The 21,612-nt window shown below is 36.6% G+C and overlaps 1 protein-coding gene across 1 annotated transcript in view; it reads left to right on the plus strand.

Moving 5' to 3' along the window:
- Positions 1-735: 735 nt before the first annotated feature.
- The window catches only part of LOC128810674 (gamma-aminobutyric acid receptor subunit pi-like), a 38,465-nt gene continuing 17,588 nt past the window's right edge, over positions 736-21,612 (plus strand). Inside the window, exons 1-5 of the mRNA XM_053983743.1 lie at positions 736-813; positions 6,044-6,147; positions 15,303-15,370; positions 16,597-16,814; positions 17,428-17,510. Coding sequence (XP_053839718.1) covers positions 758-813; positions 6,044-6,147; positions 15,303-15,370; positions 16,597-16,814; positions 17,428-17,510 — 529 coding nt within the window. The 5' untranslated portion in view covers positions 736-757. The remainder of the gene's footprint in view (positions 814-6,043; positions 6,148-15,302; positions 15,371-16,596; positions 16,815-17,427; positions 17,511-21,612) is intronic.

Raw genomic sequence — 21,612 nt, forward strand, 5'->3', positions numbered from 1 at the left:
ACACTATGGATTGATACTCTTTTCATCCAGAAATGGATTACAGAGCTGACAGATTTCTTAAAATAACCATTGTGGATGTGAATCATAGTGACAAAAGCAAAGAAATCCCATTCAGAAAAGACATCTTGCCTCAGCCAAACATTCTCATGAATATGGATGGTTATATATGATTTATATACAAAGGATTTTTTTTTAATAGCTAGGCATAGAAGCCTAAAATTTCATTTTTTCTCATTAACAAAAAGACAACCAAAGTTACATACCAGTGGTATTGATGTTATACATGTTCCAGAGAGGCTGCTCTTAAATAGCTCTGTGTTCTAAGATGGGGCCATGCATTGTCCCTTTAGAAGGGACACTGATATGCCAGAGATGCACTCACAAGCATGAATAGCAGAGACAAAACTCAGTGTTTGCAATTCTCCTGCACAGGATGACATTATTTTTCACAGCAATTACTTTTCCTAATATTTAAAGGACAGAGGCTAAAATGAAAGAGCTGTACTATACTGGAATGCAGCTTCTGTTGGTTAGTTAAATTAATCCTGATGCCACCTCTTTTTTTTCAAGTTTTGAGATTTTTTAAATTGATGTAGATATTTACTAATACATTAGAAGAAGCTATTCAAGAGACAATATCTCTAGTGTTTAAAACTTTTGGGAATTAATGTATTAGAAATGCATATGTGCTGTAAAAAATTACCTCTGCACCTTTTGTTTTTAGGAGCTACAAGAACTTCTGAAAGAACTTGTGACAATGTGCAGTCTTAAGTGCTGCAGTCTCAGAGCCCTTTTTCTATTGCTGCTCTACAGGTAAGAAGTATTTGTTAAAATTATTATTTCTTCAATATATTATTATATCAGTTGGTTTATAATAAACTTACTTATAAATAGAGACATATCTGACGAGGTAACAAAGTAAAATCTTCTTGGCATTTGAATCTTGCCTCTTACATGGGTATTAATAAATACAGAAATACAGGACTGAGCTTCATGAATCTCAGCTGCCTTAACAGATTTTTTTTAATTGGAAAGATTGATGAGGGAGAAAAAGAATGATATTTATGAAGCATATGAACCCTCAAATAAAGGATTACTAAATACAAAGTGAGTATTGTATCAGATGCTTAATAAATTCAGATGGGCACACGGTCCTTGCCTGGAGCATAGTGCCTTGCCCTAGGACAGAAGCACACAGTCCACCTAGATTTACTACAAGCTTGAGATAGTAAAATCATCATTGTGCACTAAAAGGAGAGTATCTTAAAAAGAATTACCTATTTTAAACACTGTTTTCTTATTCTCTGTTATGAAATTGTGAAGTCTTTAGGAAATCTGAGATGCATTATGCTGGAAAGTGAAAATGATCCCCTCTGGCTGCACATAGCCCTTCTAACAGTACAGCTGCCACGACAAAAAAATATAGAAATTGAGCACTTAAAATATATTCCTTCTATGAAAATGGGCAAAAATATTCTTTAAGCAATTATAATAAGAAAATGCAAGCATGGACAGCTTAAACATTCTCATCACTACTTTCATCAGAAGTATTTAAAGTCTGTGAGCCAATTCTTTATCTAGAATTGCTTAAACTACTTCATCTCACAGTAGATTCCTCAGGATAAGATTCTGTCTGAGCTTTAACTCAAGTGGATGTGCAAACACTAATTTAGACAAAGCTTTCTCTCAGTAGTGGGAACAGGTGGAACAGTACCCTGAAAATAAGTTTAAAGCATCCACCTCCCCCACCTTCTCCATTCCTATAGAGAGGTCTTTGTCCAAAACATGCACTTGCTCTAATTCCACCTTCTTTCCTCATCAGCTGTGACTTGCCCCACTCTGATGAGTGGATGACTCATGGATTAGCCATAATAAAACACTGCTAAAAGACCAACAATTTCAAAAGCACCTGAATAACAAGGAGGCAAAACTCCCCCAGGAGCTCAGCCTGTGGTGCACATTCCATGAATATCAGACAGACTGAATCCTCTTACAACTTCATCTGGCTGTGAGTGTCCAGAAGCACAGGCAGTTCATTCCTGAGTGTCATCCATGGGCTGAAGTGCACACACAGCACCTGTGTGAGTGCCTGGGTACGAGTGCACGGCATTGAGCTGATGTGCCTGTTGTACACAAATCCAGACACAGGCTGAGAAGAGGCTCTGGCCCTTGGTTATTTCACAGACAAGATGATGCTTGGGTACAAAAATGCATTTTTGCAGTGCACAAATCAGGAGGGGTTTGTGAAAGTGCTGTTTAAAACAAAAACTATTCTGCTTGGCACTGAAACAGAGAAATATTTCTAAATAAAACCCAAGGGCTGAGGTGCACCCAAAGCAAGGGCCATGATTTTTTGCCAAGTGGTCCCTTAGATATTCCACTTGGAAAATCTCTGCCTAACGTGTGAAGAGAGTTTCTTTTACTGAATAATTTACAGTCAGTAATGGTATGGGGTTGTTTTTTTTCCTTTCTATCTCTCCCTGCCTGAATGACACTTCTTCACTTCACTTAACATTAAATTACATTACGATCACAACATGCCCCCCTTTTTACTATTAAAATCTATATCTGGGGAGTTGCTTGGATGATTTGTTTCCCAGATTTTTTTTTTTTTTTAAGTAGTAATGAAAAAATTGAGGCAAATTTGTCATTATGAGGAATCAGGTTTATAAATGCATGTTATTTGGTCTGAAGAAGGGTTCCCATTTGTTTCAGAGAGGGTGTTTTTAACATAAAGAATGCTAACCTGGGTTTATGGAATCAGAATTCTATGAATTTTTTTTTTTTGAGTGATATCAAGAGTATATATGGTATTTCACTGTTTGTTTTTGTGCCTGGTAACATGATGTTTGTTTCAACCTCACCATTTACTAATAAAAAGAAGGTGACAGTACTGTCTGTTTCAAAGCAGAGAATTAATCAGTGATTTAGATTTTGCTACAGTTTATCTGCAAAGACCATATCAACCCCCATATCACTGAGCAAAGGTACGAAACCAGAAATAACAACTTTATTTGCATCTGTAAGCCCTTCGCCTGTCAGTGAATTGCCTGAAAAAAAGCTTTTTTTATTCTTGTTTTCCTGGGGGGAGTGTTTCAAAAGCTTGTTCAAACTGTATCTGGCATTTTGTTTATCTTCTTGCAGTTCTAAGGTGTTTCTGTGTCTTTCAGGCTTTCGTGATACATATCTTCTGACAAAAAATAGCCAGAAAAAATATTCTTGTACATGTGTTTAGACTGTACTTATGCCTAAATAAATTATATATACTACTGTTTAGGGCAAATGTTCCTTTTTTCCCTTCCAGTTACCCCATTCTGTTAAGATGCTAACTTGAAAGTACCTTAAATAACAAACAGTTGTTGAACCTTTCAAGTTTAGCCAAACCCATAAAAATTTGCAGTTTTTGCGTGTAAGAATGACTTAGGAAAATAAATAATTATAATTCAGCTTCTATAAAAGCAACCAGAGGGCATTGAACCTGATGGGTTAAAGCATTTATTAAGCATTGACAGCCCAGAACAGATAGATATTCTCAGCTGAAAAATTATTATATATTCAGGTTTTTTTCTGTAAACACCTGTTCACTCCTCGGTTGCTGGAACACCTGTTGCAAGGCAATTCCATATTTCAATGCATGCCAAGGTATTTCACATACATTAAGAAAATGCAGGAACTTAGCTTCCCTTAACTATGAAACACAAATATAACAACACAAATATTTGTTAAAAGGGAAGCTTAGATGCACTGATGAGAAGATGCAGATGCATAACTGGAAGGAGTCTTAGCTTTTTTCTTTGTGAATGTGTGCAGCTGTGAGCTCACTGTGGCTGAGCTGGGAATGGAGCACGTGAATCAAAGAGCACTGTAAAGGTAACAGGGCATCATCCCTTAAAACACAGAAACCCCAAACTGCCCAGGGCACAGAACCTCTGCAGTTCCTTGTCTTTCACCACTGACAATCTGCCTCTGAGTGTCGCCCAAAGGCAGCAGGCTGCTCACACCACACACTCACGTTTAGGAGGCCTCAGGTTCCTTTCACTTGTTGGCTTGTTGTTCTAGGACCTCTCTAAGGTTCTGTGGCCAAACAGGACACAGGGGACTGTGCCTCATTAACTCACAGCCTTAATTACAGCATAACAGCTTTCCCAGGCTTACTTAACCATAAATCTCAAAAGATCTGTGATACGAGTCTACACATCACGTGTTAATGAGGAAAATTATAAATTACCACAGGTCATTTAAGGGAGGGACTTCCATGAAAAATTTAAAGATATATCTTAGAAAATAGAGTTAATGATAATGAACCAGACCACTCTGCAATTGCATGTTGATTGGCAGAATAATGATATACCTTAGCAGTAGAAAAGAAACAACTTTTCCTTTAACATTTCACAACGTGTAAAACTTACTCAAGAACAATCCAGTAAAGCTGTGAAATTAAGCTCATGCAGCTCATTGAACACTTAGCTAAAATTTATATGTAAATTACTAAAGGAGAGATATCTATTCCAAGTGCAGTATTTAAGAAATTAATTACATTCAAATGCATTTCCAATTTTAACACTTCTATGCAACATAAAACTGGCCTTATTTATAGTCAAATCTCAACTCAACATGACTCTGTTTGTTTCTTTAGGAAAAAACTTACAGGAGAAACTTCCCTTATTTTAATGCTGGCATTACTCAAGGGTACACTTAAGTAACAATATCATTCTTTGGCAATACAGAAATAAAAAACAGGGAATAAAAAAAGGAAAAAAAATTAGATCATTCAAATAGCTAAGATATTTGTGTTATAAGGCAGCTGATGAAAAACAGCTACTTCTGTGGCAATAGGGTCTGGTGAATAAAAAATTATACAGCAAGAGCAGCTTTTCAAGCCAGTGGACACCACATTTAAAACCACAGTGTGATTTGGCCATGTGCATTTGGTGAGATCATCTCAGCATTTAAGCTTTTCCAGTTTAAGATACTGGATTATTCCTAGTGTCTCAGTGTCCTGACAAAACAACTCAAGCTTTCTCAGAAACAGCAAAATTAAAATGAAAATACCAAGCTTTGGAAAGCTACAAGAGACCCAGAAATATAATGCAGAAGAGAAAGCAGAGTTTTCAGGAGCAGCTCCAGAAAGAACTAAGACATTCAGTGAGGATTTAGCACTATAAGGGAAGATCACAAACCACTGGTAGCCCCTTACCTAATGGTTTATGCTTAGATTCTCCTCTCTAGGAGCAAATCACCACAGCTACAGCTCTTGCACCTCCTGTAGGAGAGCTGGCCACCCTTCTCCTGGTGTTTATACAGATGTCTGCTCTCCAGCAGCAGAGACAGTGCCTCTGCCAGCTGGGCTCACTAAGGCAATTAATTTGCTTCTCAACTTCAGAATTCATACCCCACCTTTCGCAAATCAATGGGAGCAAATAGTTGCTACCATCTGCCCTGTAATTTCTGAAGAGCACACCCTGCTCACGGTCTTGGGGTGCTCACCTTTGGGGTTAGGCAGAAAGGGTTTGTAATTATTAATATATAACTTCTATGGATTGTATTTGTAGCTGTTTCTGAACAGAGGAAGTACTTGACTTCTCATTATGCTTCACTGATTTTGGTCAACAGGATTATTTCTGTAGCCTGTTTAAAAATTGTGTTGTGAAAGCAGGATTTTAAGAGTGTTTTTATGCATTAGTCTCTGAGGTTGGTTTCTGTCTCTGAGACCTAAATATAATGTATTTCATTATGTAAAAAGAAGCTTAATAAACAACCAGCATCCCTTCCACATTCCTAGATTATAACCATAATGCCCTGTTTACAGATAAAGTATTAAAGAAGATTGTTTCTCAGATAGAGTGTTAAGAAATAATAGACTTTAAGGTATAAAAAGAAATAGACTTAGAATTTAAGGTATAAAAAGAAACAATAAACTGTAAGGTATAAAAGAGTTCTTTTCCAATAAGAGACTAATACAGATTATGAAATCTGATTTTTTTGAATATGGGGTTTTTTTATTATGTCCTTTTAAAACATCCTCATTTTCAATTCCTTTCAGGTCAACGCAAATTCCTAAAGCTGAAGGAAAAGGTGAAATTCTACCTCCAACAATACAAAAAATAATAAAAGGGTACAACAAGTATCTACGTCCATTTTTTGATAGTAAGTAGAAAAGCTCTTTCAATAAGACTGAGTCATAACATAATGTGGTGTCTAAAGTTCAGCATGAGAGCAAATGGGTTTTTCTGTAGATTTTTCCTCTGATATCTGACAGCCACTGGTCTGATTATATATGTTCTGTGATATAATAAGATAGAGTTTAATAGCTTTTGTGGCCCAAGGTGAAACTTGTCTATTCCAAGTATTTGCAAGCTAAACTTCCAGACTGTTAGAAAGCTTGACTATCATTGTATGTGTGTCTTCATGAAATAAGCTGTAACCTCTTCCCTATTTAAAAGAGTAATTTCCTTTAATTTCCTAAATAATAGCTATAAAAAGCTTTGATTAAAGATTTGAAGGCTTCATATATCAAGCTGTTCATAAAAGCACAGGCAAATCTTGTTACTATGCAAAGTACTTTGTGTCTCAGCTATAAGATTGCAAGAGAATTATTTAATAAATGGTTCTTGCCTCAGGTCTTAAAGGTCACTGAACAGATTTACTGAGACCTGTGCAGGGGGAATGAACGGAAAACAGAAAATTAATCAAAATGTCAGTCCCCTGCATCAGAAACCAATGGTCACCAGATTGGAAGAGCCACACAGTCTACTGCATCGAGGCTGATTTTACTGCCCTGCAGTGCAGTCAGACACCTGAAATCTCAGGGAAAAACTTCTCCCTTAAATTGAGTCAGGCTATTGGATGTATCAGAAGTACTGAGGAGTTACCAAGTGGCATGAAGAGATTGTCCTGGAGAAAGTGCAGAACACTGAAGAAGAAAATATTCTGAATGTTGAAAAGAAACTCAGCACCATGTGTCTGTCAGAAAATTAACTTGTAGTGTGAATGCTAGGCAATAGGTCTTAAGCTAGATGTTTGGAAATGTATGAGTGCAGATGAAATATTTTATATCCCTTTATATCTTGCTTAAACAAATGATTGACTAGTGATTTTATAAGACCACACTGTTACCTCTTGTTATCCAAGTGCCTGGTTCAGTATGGATGCTCCACATCATGTGCTGTTTCTGAATCCATTTATAATAATTTTAAGATAAACCTGTCTTTTGGGTTGAAGAAAAAGGGGAAAACTATTTCATCTGCTTGTTTTTATTGTAATTATCTTAGCTGATGATAAAACTGGTATAAAATATTTAATGCTCTAAGGAGATTGACAGCAAAATAAAATTAACTTTAATAAATAAACTAACCCTTCCTCATTGGAGATTATGCATAATGTAAAATAACTGTTCAGTGGCCATTAATATATTTTATTCATTACCTCATGTTAGTACTAGAGATATGTTGGCACTGCCATGATGAGTGTGCTTGGGTAGACAACAGAGTCTCATTTCAAAATCCTATAATTGCAATTAAGACCTACCATAAAGCATATTTGAGTTACAAATCTCCCTTTTCTCCATCTTTTTTGCTCAGCTGTTGTATCACAGCCATGCTATAGTTATTTTTTTTTTTCTGGATGTTTTGCTCAGAGGGATGCAAGGGCTCTCTGGATGTGCCTAGAAATCCCAGAGGAGCTCGGGCACAGACTGAGAATGTCACACACAAAGCCAGTCTCACACCTCCAGACAGTGCCAGCATCGCTGCATATGCTCACTACAGCTCAGGCATGCAAACTGCCTCAGAAACCTTTGATGGATCTTTATTAGCTCTAGTGCTGAAGGAATGGGATGACACTCTGAAAAAAATACATTTTATTGATGCCACTTCTAAATGCAGGGTTGGTGGTTTTGTGAGAAATTACTTTGTAGGAATAATTTGAGTTAGGATGACTCAGGCAATGCTTCTGATTTTTGAACCTCTAGCTTTTTGTGACATCTAACTTTTTGTGACAACAGGGATCACTTTCCCTGTTACAGAGGAAGGTGTGCTTGGGCTGGGGTGTGGTATCAGCCTAGTCCTGACCCCTCTCCATTACTGGCAGGGTGGGCTACACTTTGCATGAGGGTCAGATGGAGGAGAAGTGATTGCTCTTCTCAGAAGCAGAGCTGGCAAAGCACCTAAATCCTCAGCTTAACAAACCTGGGGAATTTATTTATCTCTGTGACCACAGCTATGCTAGCTTTGTTCCATGTAATATTTTCCTGACTTCTGTGGTGGTTTTTTGCCTGCAGCTGGTGTACCTTGTGTCTGTTCTTGGTAACTGGCTTTACTCAAGAATGACATCAATGACTGCAGCACAGCTGTCAAAGAGCTGATGACGCCAGAGTAGCAATTAGTCATTGATACTTCTTCTGTGACTTCCCCCTGCCCCACTGCCCAAATCCTTAGTTTCTTTGGGATGATTTTATGTTAATTGTAAGAGACAGACCAGTTAGAGATGGATCTTAAGGTCAAACAGCAGATTAGACTCGAGTAGGCTAATGAACAAATGCACATTAAAAACATAAATTGGGGTATTCTGGTAGAGATCATCAGCTACTGTAAAAGCTTGCAAAGTCTTGATTGTGCAACCTATGAGTGATGATATACTCTGAGAAAGAAACTCGTGTTTCCAGAAATATGAACAGAAAAGGATGGATATGCACCTGACAATCTATGTTTGCTGTCTTGAATGAAAGGATTTCTATAAATGGGAACCTAGTATGTGTATGTTGATATGCTGCTAAAGCCAGCCTTTTCAAGACACTTGCCTTACTTTTCTTTAGTTTTGGCCAAGATTCCTTTGCTTTCAAAATTATGTGTATTTCTGTTTATTAGCTCAGTTAGAAATACACTCATAAATATGCATGAAGAAATTTGTCATACAAGTAGATGGTATTATTTGTGGGCATCTACAGTGCTTTAAGCTTAATATTAGTGAGTCATAATGGAACTCTGAATTGTGGTTTTTATCAAGTATGAGAGGGCCAGAGGTGAGTTTAAATTTTAGAATAACCTCATTTAAAGTAATTTCAAATTTACTTGTCCTTGAAAATTTTCTTCAGGCTGGAAAGGTCAATTTTTGAAGTGATGATTGCTGCCAATATACAATCACATTCTTGTAAAATCAGAGTCATTGAGCTCTTTAATATTTGACAAAATGGGGTTTTAGTCCTGAAAAGAAAGTTAGGTATAAACAAATGCTCATAAAATGACGGTTCCTTTCTCCTAAAGCCAGAAAACCCAGAAATATTTACTAGTTAAGTAAAATTTACAGCAGCTCATAAATTTTTAGTTTAATAAGCCCTCCATTTGCTTGTTAATTTGTTTTTGGTCGTTGTGCTAGGACTGGCAGATGACTGGAAATGTCCCAACCACATACCTCAACTGGGGTAGTGTCATTAACAAGGCAACTATGAAGATCTTTTTCATTTGAGTCCAATGACTGCATAACAACATAAAAACTGTTTTCTCCTCTCCTTGCATGGATTGAATCTACTGCTTTTCTAGTTTTTAATTCTGGATTTATCTCACCTTGTTTTGGTCATCTCCTCCTGCGCAGTCACCCCTCCAGACCCCGGCTGTGCAAACGTTGCCATTTTTGTGTAACACAGACTGTCCTTCCCACCTCTAAGCACCTACATCAGTGCCCAAAGTTGGATTAGTTGAAGCCAGCCTTAGTGTGTCAGAGGCCTGCAGACAAGTAAAACTGGCTGAGTGTTTTGTGTTTGTCCATGGTGGGTGGCATGTACCAGTTGCCACATTGTGAGGGTATTTCAGACACTGTTAGCACAGAGGAATCTCAGCTGGACTGGTTATTTAGCTCTGCCCTCATCTGAATATTGCTATTAAGAAAGTTCTCTTTCCTTATCTATAGCACTTTAATGTCCCTCTTTGAGCTGGTTCATCAAGCAGGTTTTCATAAATTAAGCAGATAGGTGCAATAAAGAATAAAAAAACCCCAAACCCCTAATCTGGAATGAATGTAGCCATTCTTTGGACTGGAATATGAAATGCTCCTATACTAATGTTAGCAGATATTACTCCTCAATATAATAGTATCTATCCTACTCTTACAGATATATATGGAATACTTTTATAGAAAAACTGGCATAAGGGATTTAAAAATCAACAGTTATTTCCCTTAAATGTGCTACATTACCCTAACACTTTATCTCAGCAATACAAGTTGATTTCCACCTCAGGTTTTCTGCTGGAACCATGTAGACCAATTTTGTAACTTTATGTGCTGTGCCAAACTCTCTGAATTAATGAGCAATTCCTGCAGACTTCAGTGAACCTTGGATTAGGTTCATAGGGTTGTTAAGGGATGCATAAAATCTTGTAAATAATTTTATACAAATAGATTTTGTTCTGTGATTGAATGTGATAATTTAAGTGTTCTAATTAAAAAGAGAGATACTAGGAAAAGGTCACAGCTAAGTATATTTGAATATGGAAGCTTCTTTCAAGTGGAACAGAAAAGTGTCATGCTTACATCAGTTATTCTAAATCACATTTAAAAGATTATTTTCTTTCACTTCATAATGAGTAATAAATTTCATAGACTTAAGTTTTAAATTAAAGCAAATAAAATTTTTGGGTCCAGCCTTCTGTCTAAGACCTGTCATCATGGGGCTTTTTCCCTCAAATGTTGTTTTTATTAAGCTCTATAAATTTAATTAGATGAAGGCATTTTAGTCTTCAGAAGTGTACGAAAGACACAAAGAGATATCAGAATGTTAGCTGTGTCTGACATCCATCCTTTGGTTTAGTGAGACAAACTTGCAGGGCACATGAGAAAGAAATACCAAATAACCACCCTCTAAAGACTATTTTAAGTCCTAGCTAGCCAATATCTAATCCTTTAGAGAAAAGCAAAAAGCCCAGAATATGTAAACTTCAGCATACCCATGGTAATGGAGATTTTCCTTCTTTCCTCAGAAGACACACTAAGAGCATCTGATTGCCACCAAACCCAGCTTCCTGCATGCAGGACAGTTTGGGGGGTTTTGGTTTTTGGGTTCTCCCCTGCCTCTCCAATCCCTCCAAAGGCTTGGCTCCAGAGACTCTAAATTATAAATGGTGGTTATGCTCAGATAGTAAAAAGATCAATTTATTTGTAGTTTCCTGTTGTCTCCAGCATCCATAAACTTTGCTTTGCCAAACAACTACTACTGCATGTATTTTATGACATTGGACAAGTCACCTTTCTGATTTCTCTTTGAGGAGCTGAGTAAACAATGCTCCTTGATTTTTATGTTACAGGATTTGATATTAAGCTTCCAGATTTTTTTGTCTTTTGGAATATATCTCTTTCTCTCAACCAAAACGGTGTCTGCTGTTTGAACATTTTATTTAAATGTGGAAAACAAATCTTGTCACAGTCATAACAGTCTTGCCAATACAGAATAGATTGCAAGATAACTTAATTCTGTGCATTACTCCCCATTGCAATAATGCTGCTGCCAAAGCATAAGATGGAAAGAGCATGTTAAAATGATTATCTGTGACAGCCTCTAAATCCTTGTCAAAGGCACTGCTTGCCAAGATGGTTTCCTATCTTGTGTGTGCTGCCTGTCTTATTTGTCCCCCCATTAATTGCTTGCATTTGTCTCTATGGGAACATGGGGGGTTTGACAAATGATTTAACAAGCTGTTGTTAACATGGTCCCCACCAATTTTTGTCTTGTCCACAAACTGCGCCAGCAAAGCAACATCAATGTCTAAAAATTATTGATGTAAACAAATAGGATTGAAACTGATTCGTGCTAGAAATGGGTCTGTCTTCTGATGCCTTCAAATCAAGAATTACAGTTGAGATCTGTCGGAAGGCCTGTCTTAACCTGTCTGCTTTCTGCATGTAACTATTTGTCAAGAAAGATGTCTTGTGGCGGGAAGTTAAATGCACTGAAAAAAATCTAAGCATTATGTAAGAATTCTGTAATACTCCAAAGCAAAGCTGGCAACCAGAGAGACAAAATGAGGGTTTTAGGAATTATTATTATAATATATTATGAGGTTTAGAAATTATTATTCTAATAATTCATTATTATTATGATAATTTTCCTTCTAATTCTCTGTTTACTTGCAGTATTTTATCCAGTATTGCTGAAAAGATGAGCCATTCTTCCAAAAATCCTTTTGAGGCCTTTCTGAATGTCAGAATTGTTTTGAGTTTTCTTAAACTAAATGCAAAAGGGCTCATGCTAACGGCTCAGCACTGGAAGTTATTGATAGTGCTGATCCATTGCAGTAGCAGGTACACACGTGACACACTGGTGGTTTATTTTGCTGCTACAGACCGGGATCATTGCAGTGAGTGATCCAAACTTAATTTTTAGGTATGCTATCTGCCACTCTTCTGGCTGCTTTCCCATTTGGGATCACTATGAATATCTATAAAGGGCATAGAGGAACAGTTTACATAAATTGCAGTAAAATTAAAATGTGTGTTGCTTAGGCTGCACAGCCAGTGCTGTAACAAGGCACTCCCTTTGGCAATGCTCTGCCATGCTTTGAAGATTCCCTTCAATAATGCAGGACAGAGTGACTTCAGTTGTCTTCTGAAGATCAGTAGATTTCTTCTGATGTTGTCATTATATACAGAACTTCTGCCAAACATATGGAAATGTAGGAACTGACTGCCTCATCTGGTTTGCTGCCCAGTTCTTGACACTGTCAACAGGAGACCTTTCAGAGGAAGTTCAGAGGAAACCCTGGTGAATAATTATGAGCAGACTCATTCTGTTATTAGTACTTTACAATTTATGGTGCCTTACTAAATAAACATTTATCCTCACATGCAAAAAAGAAATCAGCATTTAACTATTAATGTTGTTCTGAATTGATTAATTGCTGGAGCAAAGCTGTTCTCAGCATCTTGTATTGTGTTAATAAAGGTATTTTCCATAATTTGTTTTCCTGCACAACTCCTCCCATAGAGCACATTGCTGTATCCAGGTTGATGTAATTTCTGCTGAGTTTTTGTGGATGCTGGGCTGGGCAGGCTGGGTGCTCTTGGGCAGTGAGGGCTGTTGGCTGGGGCGAGTGGAGCAGGATGGTTTTGTCTGTGTTCAGTCAGTTTGAGCTTGAAGTACATCTTAACCTGAGCTGGATGTCTTGTGGTGCTTGGGAGTCACCCAACACTGCAATTGTGTTACTCAGTAATATTTTGAAAAATATTTCAGCAGGAAAGGAAAAAAGGATCTACAAAGTTCTGTTTGTCTGATTCCAGAGAAATTAACCCCTGCTTAATTTCAGTAATCTTTCTGGAAAGTCAGCTTTTCCTCTCACATGCCTAACAACCTAGCACTGATGATACTGAAATGTCACTAATGGACATTTTCCCTAATCTGTATCACTTTACTGGGCAAGGATCAGGTGTTTTTCCTACCTTCCTAATCATGATATAATAGGAAGAGTTGGATTATTCCCAGCCATGATTCTTGCATAATCATCTGAACATTGCATTGTCCTCTCCTTGGGGTGGTCCATCATTAGGCATGTGCCTTGCTGGATGGGGTTCTCCCCAAATCATCGTGTGATAGTTGGAAATAATATGCTCTGTTACAGTCACACATGGGAATCTCTAGGAAGACATAAAAAACCCCAGAATATGCATTATAAATCACGTTGTTTTAAAATTCAATGGTTTTTGAGGGTCTGATATCTTTTGAGACTGGCAATATTGTGCCTGCAATTATGATATAGTACAATGGTAAATATAAGTATTAATTGTTGCACCTCAGGTAGTTGGGATGAGTTTCTTAGGGGTTGAGCTTTTAATCCTGGAGGGAGAAAAAATGAATTTATTCATGGAGTATGGAAAGAATGGAAAGAAACAGAATGGAAAGAAACAGCAGAAAAACCTGTCAATGATCTGAGAGTTTTTCAGTCAATTTTGTTTCAAAGTTAACTTTGAAACAATTTTGTTTCCAAAGTATTTTTCCAATATATGAACAATAGTTTCTAAATCCAATGTATAATTTAATAGTATATAATAAACATGCATATTAGCAGCAGGTCATGCTGCAAACCTGCAGTCCTGTTTTAAGCTGGAGCTTTATATTTAAACTTTCAACCGAGTCCAGAACAAAGGACATAAAAATTTTTTTTCAGGAGTGACAGATGTGCAATGATTTTAGCACATGCATTAGAAATAGAAAATATTTTGGAAAAAATAAAAATGCTAATTAAATGTCTTAGAATGAAACATTTTTTTCTTTAGTGCTATTCAGGAGGGTGGAGTTGGATTCCATGTTCCTCTGGATGCCATTTGGGGCCATATAGGAGATTTCTACAAAATGTATTGCAAGGAGCCAAGAAGGGCTTTCAGCTGTGTGCTGTGAGATAGGGGCACTTCCAGCTACAGAGATCTTACCTAAAGTATTTCTGCATTTCTCAGTGCTGTGTTCTCTTCTTCTCGATTTCTTGGAAAGATGCACTGGTTTAATATTAATTTCTTTGTACAAGCACTCTTAATAATTCTGCATATATTCAACCAGGAAAATGTTTCCATCAAAGCTCTGCAAAAATTATGCATTTTAAAATACACAGCTGGTGATCTTCCTTCCAACAGTGTGAAATGCACATTCAGGAGGAAATGGGAATCAGAGCAGACTGACATTACAATAAGAACTACTTGGTAAGGTGTTTAACTACACTGAATAGACTGCAGCTTATGGCAAGTTTTCCTTTATAAATGAAGGTATTTAAATCACAAGTTTCCTGCTAGCGGTCAAAGGCAAGATATTAAATCACGGCGATACAATATATACCATAAATCCTTAAATGGACAGTAAAGAAAGTCACTCAGCTGTGCCATCTGGATATGAACCATGTGACATTGCCAGGTGAAACTTCTTACTTCACCCACATCTGAAGGACCAGATGTTGCAACTGGAAGAATTCTTTCCACTGCTCTGCTCCTCACAGCAGAAGAGTGTGATGTACCATGGGGATTGTGCCTTCCACACCTTATTGTGTAACATTTTCCCCAGCACGTTTTTTTCTGGGGGAAAAAAAATCATATAAACCAGGAAGTATTTAAGAAACAAAGCCTGTTTCTGAAAACTAAAATAGTTTTAGCTCAGAAGTATGACATTTTGGTTAAGAACATGAAAATTCTTGCATAATCTGTGTTTGAGGAATATTTAAGATAGCTTCTAAACATTTAGGAAAAAAATGGAAATATTTTGTAGACAGTTCTCGTGAACACTGAATATTAAAGAATTATGAGCTACATTCTGACTTCCTCTTTTTTTTTTTTTGCAGATGGTCCTGTGTCAGTTGGAATGAGTATGGATATTGCAAGCATTGATACAATATCAGAAATAAATATGGTATAGTAGTTTCTGCAGTCTTTTTTTTTTGCTTGTTGATAAGCTGATATCTTGTGCTTACAGCTGCTGGCAATACAACTTTGGGCTTGTCTCCTTGTGAAGTCAATATGGGTTAGGAGATGGAATTCTCTTTTTCACAACACATTGTGTTTATAACACTATAATAAGCATAGAAATGCAGCTGTGAATCCCACCTCTCACAGATACAAACAGAAATCTGCTACTGAGTATTAATCTTAATGAGAAGCATGTGGATCAATTCTTATTTTCCAGCTGAAATGTCTAAATCTTTATGCATTTCAGAAAAATAAAGATGTATTCGTGTGCCTTTGAAGCCACTCTCTCTATTATTAGATCCAGCTGAACTCAAGCTGTTTTTCTCTTCTATTGTTGCTGTCACATATTAATTTATTCCAGCTGTGTTTAATTTAATTTGTATCATTTGTTCTTGAACAAACTATGAAATGGAATGTACTTTTACTTAAAGATTTACATTGGTACACAGAAATAAAAAGAAAAAAAATTACTCAGATATTAAATATGAGTATATTAGTAATTAGTAATTTTTAATTACGATTTAGAAAGGGGAAATAAGGTCAGAACTTCAGATGAATTTATAATATTGATAAAAACACACCATAAAATAAAAGGTTGTTTTAAAAGTGTTAAGAAATAATGTGATCTTATTGTAGGACTGCAAGGCATATCTAAATTGAAGGGGAACTGGACTGAGTGCTGTGTTCAAGGTCTTGATAAATTTGGTACCACTGTTTCCTTTGTGATGCTAAAAGGAGAAATTGTACTAAAAGATTCCTTTCCTGTTTCACTAACTTCTTTTGTCTATGTGAATTTATTCTACTTTTTGCCCTGTGCTCTTAAAACATTCTTATTAGCTAATGTGAATGGGATTTGGAACTGTGTACATAAATCATTCTAAAACTTCAAGTTTTACAGAGCCAGATTATCTGCTTACAAAGCTCTGACTTCAGCTGATTCATAGCCCCAGACTAAGGCCAGCAGCTTTTACTGTAAATGACCATTAGAACAAAATCTACCAACCTCACATGGAGTTCTAGAAAATTTGGCAGAATTCAGTACAGCTGCTCTTGGAGTGCCAGGGACATGGAGAATCACAGTTTGTGCCCGGCAGCTGTTTCCATATACTTCTGTAAAAGTGAATACAGCACAGACTCCCTTTGTATGACAAATTTGATTTTCTCTTTCAGGACTACACAGCTACCATATTTCTAAGGCAGCGATGGACTGATGAGAGGCTTTGCTTTGATGGTAATAAGAGTTTGAGCTTAGATGGTCGACTTGTGGAAATGCTTTGGGTACCAGATACCTTTATAGTTGATTCAAAAAAGTCTTTTCTTCATGATGTCACTGTTGAGAATCGTCTTATAAGGATATACCCTAATGGAACAGTCTTGTATGCTATAAGGTATGTAAATATCAGCCTTTATGATTGTGCTTACTTATGTTTTAAACTTCCCAGGTTCTGCTTAAGAAAATGGGTCTGTTTGTAAAAATAGGGTCTTGTAGTTTTAAGAATATGTAATATTCTTGATCAATATGAATAAATCCTTAAATTTAATAATAGATCTTCCTTACGTAGCCCCTTTTGCTTTTGTGCAGGCTGAACACAGGAATTGTATGTTGCCATTCCAGTTTGCAATGAAGCCATCACAGGGGAAAGCAAGCTGTGATGATGGACTTGTGTGATTTATTGTGAATTACTCTTTGTAAAAGGTTTTGATAAATCTAACAAAATCTTAACGTATATTGCAAATATCAAAGGAAAATGTGTACTGTGAGAAGGGAGCAAAGGGTGGCCTTTTTGGATCATCACTGAACTCAGCCTTTCTGCAGTGGTTTCTCTTTGGGATTGTATTACTCTTGTACATTAGATACCAGTAAATAATAGATTTTTTTTTTTCCTCACAATAGATATTAGGCTGAAAGTATTATTTCAAGAAGGATACATGGCATTTTTTATTTTTACTGATGAACAATTTTGTCCCATTAATACTTAGAAAACTTTTTTTTTCCCCAAGGATCACCACAACTGTTTCATGCAGCATGGATCTGACTAAATATCCAATGGATAAGCAGACATGTACTTTGCAACTGGAGAGCTGTAAGACACGTAATCCTTATTGTTTTATACAATTAGAAAAATATCTGTGATCTATTTTTGCTAGATATTACCAGAGTGGCTGGAATTTCCATAGAAGGCAAGGGATGTTATGTGGCCATTCCCTGTTGAATCACAGTGGTACCTGTGTGCAAAGGTGTGTGTACATATGTGCAGATGACATCACTGGGGATGGCATGGCAGTACTGAACTGCTGCAGTGCTAGTTAATGATTGAGCAAAATCCTGGGAGACTCTCACAGGCTTGGTCTTGCAGTGCATCCTGCAGTTGCTGCCTTGGTCTTCAGAGGGAGTTCTGTGAGCAGGCATTTTCTAGCACAGATGAGATAATTTTTTTTCCCCTTCAGAGAGTATGTAATTTTTTCCCCCTGAGATAAAATCCCTTTAGGAAAGAAAGAAATCAGAATAAGGCTAATTTGTAAGGCATATAGTTCATATTTCATAATTTACTGTTTTCAGATCTTACTCTGACTTATTTCATTGTCTCTCTATCAGTGCCCTGGTAAAAAATGTGATCAATTGATGAACAAGAGTAAATATGTATATATTTTTTTTCATTTTTATCAATCAATGTTCTCATATTTTCTTTGAAATAGGTCCTCTAATACATTGTAGGCATGGTTACTTTGCAAACACACAAATATTCACTTTTTTGGTTAAATGTTTGCTGTTATTCATACGACAAGACTCTAGAAAATAATTTTGGCATGGGATAACACAGAAGAATAACCGGTTCTGTAAGATGAAAATATATATTTAAAATGTGTCAATACATGCCAAAATCTTTTAGAAGGCTTTTCAGTACTTGTCAAGTTTTATTCTGTATCTTTTCAGAAGTGTGTGTTGTTCATCTCTTGGTGTTAATGACCAATTAGATTGCCACAAATTTTCATTTTAGACAGAGACACAAAGGAAATTAACCCAAAACCTTCTTCACACAGGCATCCCTCTAGAATAAGCAGTTTTATGAGATCTGTTTAACAAACAGTGATTTGAATTGAAATTGGGATTTGTCTTTATTTTCCTTTGGAAAAGCATATTGGTAAATCAGTGTATATAGATTTAAATCAACAGCACTGCCTAATGAGTAACTTAGTATTTTCTCTAGTTCCAGAATGAAATATATGTCCCACAGGAATTTACAATTTATTTGACAGGATTAAAAAAATAAAAAGGAGAATTCCCCATATAATTAAACCCAAGCTTTTTTCAGATTGGTTCCATCTGCTTTTTCAACAACACACAAGTGTCTCTTGTCCAAGGGGAAAACCCAGTCATGTCACAACAAATGCTCCCATTACTTTGGTGTTTAGTTTTGAGGAAAACATAGAATCAACAAATACAAAAAAAGGAATGAGTGTGCCTCGGGCTGTGGCCTTTTCTCATCAATGCACTGCAATCCTTCCTTTTGGGTAGGCTGGAAATGGGGTTTGTTTTCCATGTGATAAGCTATGTTAATATGTAGATGAATAATGTCATCATCCTGCTATCACACTGCATGCCAACACCATTACCTGGGTTTAAGAATTGTGAATGCAGACATACACACACGTCTGCACAAATATTGATGCTTATAAATAAAATGTAAAATCTATAGCAAATATTTGAACTGAAACAAAGAGGCTTTTATTATTATTAATATAAAGACAAATATGTCATGATATTATGAAGTAATGGCTTTACAGAATAAGGCATCCCCAGTGACCTTTCCAACATACTTTTCTGTTATTGCTAGTTAGTAACTTTAATTGACTTGTACTTTCTACATAGCAAAACACATTTTGGCCAACATGTTATTGTTCCCCCCCCCCCCCCCCTTAATTGCAACACTTTAGAAGGTAATGCTGGCATTTGTTAGAAAACAAAGACTTGGCACTCTGAGTCTCTGTTGATATGGGTGCTGTGACATTTGAGAAAGTGGAGGGTTCCTGCCTTGGTTGGTGCTGCCAAGGAGGGGTTCCTGCTCTCTGCCATGTGGCAGGGAACACTGCCATTCATCCTTGCTGGGCTGTAGGGTTTGTCCTCACATTTCCCTCACACAGACCCCAGTCCAAATACATATTCATGTCTTGGGCCCGTCTCTGAAATTTTATTTCTTTTTGAACTTGTCCTTTACCATTTATTCAGTGAAGAGCCATGTGAAGGCACTTAACTTGTGCTTGACAATCAGTGAAAATTAAAATTAGCAACAGAAAAGTAAAGAAACTAATTTGTATTAGGCATTATGAATGTTTAATCCCAAATTTACTATTCCTGTAGTTAACCCTATTGACATTAGCAGCTCATACTCTATCAACAATGTACAGGAATGAGACATTCTGGGCTTGAGGAATTAGCTAGGATAAAAACTCAGTGTCACATAAAGAGAATAGAGATTACTTGTAAAAGCCAAATAACATGGGCTTAAGGATTTTGTCTCTATAAACTTTTGAAATGTTTTATAATTAGTAAAATGTTAATCCCTTGAATAAAGAACAACTTTGCACAGAGGAGCACTGTACTATTTAACTTTACTGACTATTGGGAAGGCGCTCTCAGTAAAAAATTCTTCGTAAGAGTTTTGGAATTATTATACTCAAAGAATTTTCATAGGAAGGATCACCCAAGCCTACTAATTGTTCCACTAATGAGAATATTTTGGAACAAAAGCAAAATAATCTCTGTTTCAAGATATGCTCGTTATCATTCATGTGGGTACCAAGAACTTCTCCTGTCTCACACAACTTGGAAGGCTGAATATCTTATAAAAACAAAAAGGAATTTACTGTGGTACTCTAGTTCTTTGGACTTTATTTAAATGTCTGAAGTTCATTTAGACTGAAAGGAAGTGAAACAAATCCATGGCTGGAATCATGCATAAAAAACTGGTTATATGAGCCTCCTTGTTTTGACTAAGGACAATACAATCATTTGTTTATAGAAAATGTTACTTCTATTTTACATCTCAGGAATCTGGGAAATTTCCCAGAATGTGGTTTTAGGGAATTGAAAACTTAGCTTGGATGCATATGCTTTTGGCTTAGTCTTTTGACACAAAAGTGTTTTGGCTTTAATTGCTATAAATGTGATAATGGGAGCAGATATTCCAGGCCATGATACCTTTTCATATAACTGCCAGTGATAGTGAAAACAAAATTTACATTTAAAGAATGAGCAGAGAAAGAATTTTCAGGTGAAATTGTAATTTAATAGATAACCAGCCCAGTGTTTCCTTACAATAAAACTTATGAACTCCTTTTTTTCCTGCATGAGATGGCTGGAGAAACCAGTTCTGTTTTGTCATTGCAAGAAAAAAAACCCAATAACTTAAAAATATTAAAAGGCACTTTTTTTTCGTTGTTTTAATACATCTCTTTTTTCTGTGATTCTTGAGCTTTGTTAGTTTTGCAGCATATACCCTTGTGCAATGTATTGCATTATTGTCTCACTGTAATTTACTTACAGGTGACTGAAGTCTAAAAATAATCACTTGCTCGTGTTTCTGTTCCCTAAGCTGAGCTATTAACTTGCACAATATGAATCTGTCAAATACAGGAATGATTGATCTAAGAAAGCTAAAGAAAAAAGATGTTCAAATGCTCCCTGTTAACATGTAAATTACATTAACATAATCTTGAATTAATCATATACACTAGTCTGTAAAGTGGCTGCCTTTTATATAACGGGGAAAAGCTACAGAGTATTTTAGCTATGATTGTGCTGCACATTGACAAGTGTGTGCAAAACACAGTTGCCTTCTGATAGATGATTCATCCAGCTCCTAATTACTACTTGAAGGTTAAGAGGGAACCTCCTGGGGCCCCTGAAGCATGCCAGGCTGTTGAGCCTGCAGAAACATCAGCTTCTAAGCTGGTGTCCTTGGCAAGTATCTGAGCTCTTCAGCCAAAACCTTGTCCCAAGTGATGATTCAAGCTCAGGTTGGAGCACAGCACTAGTGAGCAGCAGCTGTGCTGCTCTCCTCATCCCTTCATCTCTCTGGGAATGAGGAACAGCGCACTGCACTGAGAAACAGCATCTTGGGATGCAACACAGGGCACATTTCATGTCTAGTCAAAATGCTGGCAAGTGCAGTAATTCATAAAAGC

The sequence above is a fragment of the Vidua macroura genome, chromosome 8, assembly GCF_024509145.1.
Source record: "Vidua macroura isolate BioBank_ID:100142 chromosome 8, ASM2450914v1, whole genome shotgun sequence".
NCBI classification, from domain to species: domain Eukaryota; kingdom Metazoa; phylum Chordata; class Aves; order Passeriformes; family Viduidae; genus Vidua; species Vidua macroura.